Source organism: Diplotaxodon limnothrissa, linkage group LG3 (genome assembly GCF_057381915.1).
Source record: "Diplotaxodon limnothrissa isolate DT_005_m linkage group LG3, D_limnothrissa_male_GT1.1, whole genome shotgun sequence".
In the NCBI taxonomy this organism is placed as follows: domain Eukaryota; kingdom Metazoa; phylum Chordata; class Actinopteri; order Cichliformes; family Cichlidae; genus Diplotaxodon; species Diplotaxodon limnothrissa.
Window position 1 is genome coordinate 63,748,904 of NC_140598.1, and position 6,560 is coordinate 63,755,463.

General features: G+C 42.0%; 1 protein-coding gene across 1 annotated transcript; it reads right to left on the bottom strand.

The window, feature by feature from the left end:
- Positions 1–827: 827 nt before the first annotated feature.
- Positions 828–5,710, bottom strand: LOC146636896 (RNA-binding protein 4.1-like). The gene is made up of 4 exons (XM_085351106.1): positions 5,670–5,710; positions 2,466–2,893; positions 1,731–2,378; positions 828–1,439 (listed from the first exon to the last, which is right to left on the bottom strand). Exons 2-3 carry the CDS (start codon positions 2,872–2,874, stop codon positions 1,753–1,755), a joined length of 1,035 nt encoding a protein of 344 aa, XP_085207232.1. The 5' UTR covers positions 2,875–2,893; positions 5,670–5,710; the 3' UTR covers positions 828–1,439; positions 1,731–1,752.
- Between the last annotated feature and the right edge of the window lie 850 nt (positions 5,711–6,560).

Below are 6,560 nucleotides of genomic sequence, written 5' to 3' on the forward strand. Positions count from 1 at the left end.
TCTTCTGAGGACTTACCATGAGCTGGCATCTCCTGCACTGAATCTAACAACCTATAAAGAGCACACAGGCTAAGAATATCACACGCGCATTTCATGTGTTACATATATTAATTTAGAAATAGTAGAAAAATGACTAAAATGTATGAAATGAAGGATGATACAAATAAATAAACTTTGGACAGAAGCATGGGGCCATTGATGAAAAACCCAAGGTAGGCAATGGGAGATGACTGACGAAATGTGACTTCAAAACACGGAGAAGCCGGTGTACACAGCTTTAAAAAAGTCTTTGTGTAGCCACAGAGTGGAACGGAAGTTTAAGTTGCCTATTTTTTTGCGACTTTTGGGAGTGGACATTTCCGTACTTCATTAACTGCGCTGGATTTGAGCTTTAAAGTTAAATCAACTTTTGGTTTCTTTTTGCAGTCTAACCTGGCAAGACTTCAAGAAGGCAGTGGTAAGTCTCGGGTGTGTCACAAAAAGGGGGGAGAGGGGCAGGGGGTTAATAAGCATTATAGTTTTTCACACTTTACATGGAAAACCAGTCTGGCAGGTTTTCTAGTAGTGAGCTGAGGATTAAAAAAAAAATAAACACCTACCATGTGTCATGCTGATAATATCAGGACTGAAGAGTGAAACTGAAAGTGTTTCAAGAGTAAAGAAAGCTAAATCTTATCTGACGAATTGGTTTTCGTCCTAAGAGGCCAACGCAACGAGGAATAATTTCACAGTTAAAATGTTTTTTTTTTTTGTTTTATTCATTTATTAAAAAGCTTTCAAAAAAAGCAGTCTGTAAAGTAAATAAAAATCATACATAAATGGTGGCTAAGGAGTCTACTGTCGCATGAAAAGAACACAAAGTGTAAAAAGAACAAAACCACACTGAAACTTCATGCTAACATGTGTCGCAAATCTTAAAGATTGCTGTACAACCTCCAACAGCAGGTGTTGTATTTAAGAACTACTATGCTGAAATTTCTTTAAAACTTGGATCAATAAGCATTTTGTAATCAACCAACAATCTTAAAATAAACAATTTTTGCTTACAAAGCCTACACGTATTTGTATCTAAATGAATCCCTTGTTCTAAAAAGAAGAAATAGGTCACAGTTTCCCAGATTACATTTTCCACTTAGAAAAATTGAAAAGCAGAGTGTCCAGTTTTGGTCACACTGGAAGTCCAAGCACCTATTCTGCAAAACATTTTGAAAGCTTTTAACAGGAAAACAAAGAGAGGAGGAGAAAAAGGCATGATCAGCTCAGAAGAACTGCAGACAAAGAAATCGTATATTTTTTAAATACGGGGCTGTCCGCAATACAGTATCTTCCAGTAAGTCTCAGCAAACGCAACGCAATCCGCCATAGACATGGGAGGGGGGAGGGGTGCGTATAGCGCCACGTGCATCAGCAGACGACGACGATCTTGTCATATTCTAAACCTGGAAAAAGAGCACACCACACATGTCAAGGAGCGCGTTTTACTTAGGATTCGCGCAACACTGATCTGAGAAGTTCAAGCAATAATATTTTAGGATTCTAGCAGCACCGTTTAAATTCCTTTATTATTAACCTGAAGGAAATTTTGAGTTTTGGCTGATGGTTTAAAGCGTGATTCTACCTCAATTAACGGATTCAGCTCTCATGTCTATTATAACTTTTGTTTCCGTGTCATTTCTGCTTGTTATCAATGTGATTAATGAGTTCATGAAGCATCCACTCTTTGTTCTCACCTTGTATTACACTCGAGGTGTCTTAATAGCCTGCATAGCGAGGCGGCGGCGGTGGTGGTGGCGGCGGCGGCACTCTCGCCGAGTAGGCTTCCCGGGGACGGGGAACTGCGTACATTGGCGCCCTTGACATTGGAGACAATCGAGAACGCTCGTAGGAGTAACCATTACCAGCTGCAGGAGCAGGCGGAGGGGGGGCTCTTCTGATAGGGCTTCGATCCCTCGCCATGTAACCTGCAGGAGCGGGCAGTGGACGCCGCTCATACGGATCAAGAGAGCCCATTCCGAGACGCTCCCTAACCAATGCAGAGGGAGGAGGGGGTGGAGGGGGGATGGCACTGGGACGCCTGTCATCGAAGTTCGGGGCGTAAGGACGGGCTCTGTATTTCTCATAGAAATCGACCACCCCATAAGGTTCTCGATCGCCATAGCCACGATCAGGATACGCTGCTCGTCTCGGAGGAGGGGGAGGTGGCGGGGGCGGAGGAGGAGGAGGGTAAGCGGACATGCGGCCTCTGTAGGGAGGCTCGGGTCTCTCCCCTGGAAAGGGAGGAGGAAAATAGCCTCCTCTCACAGGCGGAGGTGGATACTCCTCCTCCTCTGGTTCCCCTCTCGGTCTGCTTTTTGATATTTGAACGTGTATGCGTTTCCCTGCGAGAGAGAAAAACATTGTCCCTCAAATCTAAAAAGTAAGGAACCCCTGAAAAACCCCTTATAGACCCAAACATTTACGCTTACCTTGAAACTCTGTATTATCCAGGCCCTGCAAGGCATCCATAGCCTCATCAGAATTAGGCATATGCACAAAGGCAAAGTTTTTGACGATGGAGCACTCCGTGACATTGCCATACTCCAAAAACAGGTCACGGAGCTCTTTGTCAAAGCCCTTCTCCACATTGGCCACGTGAAGCTTCACGGGGCCCTGGTTCTTGCTTCTGCTTGGCTCTACGTTGATGGGTCTGCCATTCAGCTTATGAAGATGCAGTTCACGGATTGCTTTGGTGGCAGATTTGCGGTCTTCCATGTGAACAAAAGCATAGTTTTTGTACTTGGCACATTCTGTTACTGTGCCGTACTGAGTAAACAGAGCTTCAATCTCATCCTTCTCAGTGTTCTGAGAGAGGTTACCGATAAAGATCTTTACCATTGTTGCTCCAGTGTAGTACCTACAAAAGGTAAACACAGGATGTGTCATCAGAATCCACAATAGAATAAAATAAGCCTCTGTCCTGATCTCCAACACAGTACCGTTTACTGAAGAGTTTGGGTGGGTGTTTTTGCTTTTTAGGAATCAGAAGTAACAAAACAAATGGGTTGATGATTAATGTGGCAGAACACCTTAAAGGGTGTTAACACTAGTCTTGAGAAGGATATATGTACGTCACTTTTCCAATGCAAATAAAGACGGTGTCGCTCGTCTACAACAGGTAGCAAACTAACATGACATACACATGTTCTGTAAGTGCTGCCACTCACAACAGCAGAGGGCGGAGACAAAAGGCAGCAGTAAGCTAGACAGCTTCCAACAGCCTTCTGTGTGTAAAGAAAATTCTGCTTCATTCAGTAAATCATCAGACAGTGCCCCTCAGTGACAATAAACCCTGTTTGTTTGCTTTGTTTCAACTTTCTTACACTTCACCCTGATTCACTGCATACGCAACAAAACAAGGAACCACAAGTTATTCTGGCTTGACAAGACCAACAAGCAGAGCGCCTGCTCCAAAAAAAAAAGAAAAAAAAAAGCAACTAATATTTGGTGTTCCAGTATGAGGGATTAACTCATATATATGTTTATTAAGACTTTCATAAATACACAAATAGAGAGAAAGAAATAGAATAACTCAAATGCTGCCTTGTTGACTGCATTTTTTACCCAGACTATGATTTTTTTCCCCCAATTTACACCAAGCAACTGTGTTTGCAAGGCATAGAAGAAAAGGGTGTCTGTCAGAAAAAAGCCCCACGTCCACGTGATGTCACATCAAGTGACGATGAGTCGTGCAGGGACCCTGTTATTGACTTTTGCTGACTGCAGTCAAGTGAGCCCTCACATGCGAAGAGACAGTCAAGCAAGCTGCACCACCAGCCGTACCTACAATGTTGTTGCACTTTTCTTATACATATTACGGTACGGGTGCCGACTGGCTTATATACACAAGAGTCTAATCAAGAGTTTTGAAATATTTGCAATTTTCTCACTATACTGTACATTTCTATTCAATTTGATCTTATCCCCAATTTAATAAAATTGCAAAACGGTATTTTTGATATTGTGTTTTGTTTTTTTTTTAGCATTTATTACAGGAAAACTATTACAGATGATGCAAATATTTCACTGGATTTTTACTCTGGATCACCCTCACTCTTCCTCTTCCGCCTCACAGCTCTCTGAATTGTACGCTTTCTGAGAAATTTCTGTACTGTACTTTGAATAATTTCATTTTTTAGCTGATAATACAGGGAACCCGTATGAGGTGACACAAATATTTCACTGGATTCTAACCCTAGGTCACCCTGACTCTTCCTCCTAATGAACTGTACGGTTTGACAGAAAACTAAACATAAACAGATACCATATTGAAAAGTTAGTGTACACTTTTACAGAGAGAACACTGGGAATGATTTCCTGAAGTGTTCTTCAGGGCTGAAATGTTGGATCAGTTAGAAGGAGCTCTGCTGCTTCACAAGGGTGAAATGGAGCAAGTGTAATGGATTGTCCATGATGGAGAGCAGTTTTTTCAGTGACCTATGTCATCCAGTCTAGTCTGTCATTCAGGTGAACCCCATAATACCTGTAGCTGTCCAATGTTTTGACCTCCACAACCATGTCGTCGATGGGCATAGTCCCAGTTTTTTCCTTCAGAAGTCAGCCAGCATCTTTTTTGTCTTACTGACATTCAGATGGAAGAGGTGATTTCATGCAGACCACTCAAAAAAGTTCCTCACCAGATTCCTGTGCTCCGATTTCTGCCCACCCTCAGTACACCCAACCAATACAGTGTTGTCAGTGTCAACCCTCTTCAGTTTGCTTACCAGCCTTGTGGGAGTGGAGCAACAGGTGCAACCGGTAGATAACTCTGACAACACTGCACTGTTACAGAATTTGTACTTTTTGTTGTTGTTATTTTCAATGTGTAGTGTAAGAATTATAATTTATGATTAGCTAATATTTCAAAGCTAGAAGTGGAATGAGTTGTGAAATAGTGAAAAATGAATAAGACGACTTGTGTTTCTAAGCCTGTCGGCACCTGTACCGTAATATCCGTAAGAAAAGTGCAACAACATCGTAGGCGCGGCTGACTGTGCGGCTAGCTTGACTGTCACTTCGCATGTGAGGCTCACTTGACCGCGGTCCTAAACAAGCGCACGAGCTCATACTGACTTTCGGTTCCTTGCTGGTCCCACCCTCCACACAGGTCGTTGCTGTACATGTTTAAAAGCGAGGTGGGGCAGAATAAAGGCGCGGTTCATAGTGGTTTTACAAAAAGGGAGCTTAGAGAAAGCTTTCTGAGTCCCAATAGTGAATGTACAACGTCATTATGAGGAAATAGAAAGCTTGTAATGGAGTCGAGCGAGGAGGGCCACCACAGTAAAGCGATGACTCCATTTATCGTCATCGCCCATATTTAGCTTTCATTGCATTCGTATTTAAAATTAGCCACCAGCGTTAGCCTAAAGCGGTCAAATTCGGGGGACTTCAGCAAAACCTAAGTTCAGTAAGTTTCGTGTTTGCACTTCCTGGCTGTTAAGCTGCTAGCCAGGTTGCTGTTAGCAAGCTAATATTCGTTACCGACACTCACGCGAACGCGAACTGGCTAGCAAAATAAAAAATAACTTTAACAACTGAAAATGTCTGACGTTGCAATTGTGAGTCTGTAAAAGTAAAATGATGACACCTTAGGAAAAGGACAGGAGAACAACACCAAAAACTACCATACTCACTGATTGTGAACTGTGCAACAGCGAGGTCGAAACTCCAAAGATGAGTAGTAGATATCTGCTGGCGGTAGAAGCGCACGTAAGAATCTGATTGGTGGGAAGGTGTGTCTCTCAATAAGTCCGGGCTGCCATTGGGTGACGGGTTTAGTTTTATTCTGAAAGCGCTTCCGCTGCACTAGAGTGACGGGGCGTAGCGCGAACGAGTGTTTTGTAACGAGCGCCTTTAGCTTGTCGAAAACCGAAACCAAGTTTCTGTTTTCTATATCTAAATCGGACACTAAAAATACCCTAAAAATAAATGCTTAAAAAAAGACGGCCTTAACCTCTCGTTGTATTGCTCACAGTAAACGCAGTGAGTGAATAGTGACAACTTATAGAACTTATTTCTAAGTTAAAAGTTTAATATATGAGAGTAAAAATGTCGTAAACTGCGCAGAATCGATGTCTCACAACCCGACATAAGTGAGCAGCAAAGGAGAACAACAAGTACGCAAAATAAGGCGCTGCTCTTGTTTTTCATGTCTTCTCTAACACCGAACCTGTGTTTGCTTTACCTTCACAGTTCATGTGACTGCTGCACGTCAAATTATGGAAATTGGAAATTCTTGGTGTCACTAACCGGCTTAGATAATAACCACTGGGTCAGTCTGAAACTTGTGTTATAATACTCAATGGAACTTCCTTCAAATTTAAAGCTGAATATTTTTTTTCTCCTTAGCTAAGTATCATTAACTCACATCATTATCTCTTATCAGTAGCAAGTATTTGAAGGGCATGTTGATAACATCTTAAAATCTAAATAATAACAACATTAAGATCATATGATCTTGTGTAATTTAGCTTTTTTTTTTTAAACACAGTATATAAAATTATAGAATTATTCAAATTGCCATC

What these genes read in the sequence shown, in the direction of transcription:
- LOC146636896 (XM_085351106.1), bottom strand. Translation starts at nt 2,874, where the DNA reads ATGGTAAAGATCTTTATCGGTAACCTCTCTCAGAACACTGAGAAGGAT. An exon ending in GGATAATACAGAGTTTCAAG is followed by an intron (nt 2,379 to 2,465) that starts GTAAGCGTAAAT and finishes TCTCTCTCGCAG; the next exon opens with GGAAACGCATACACGTTCAA.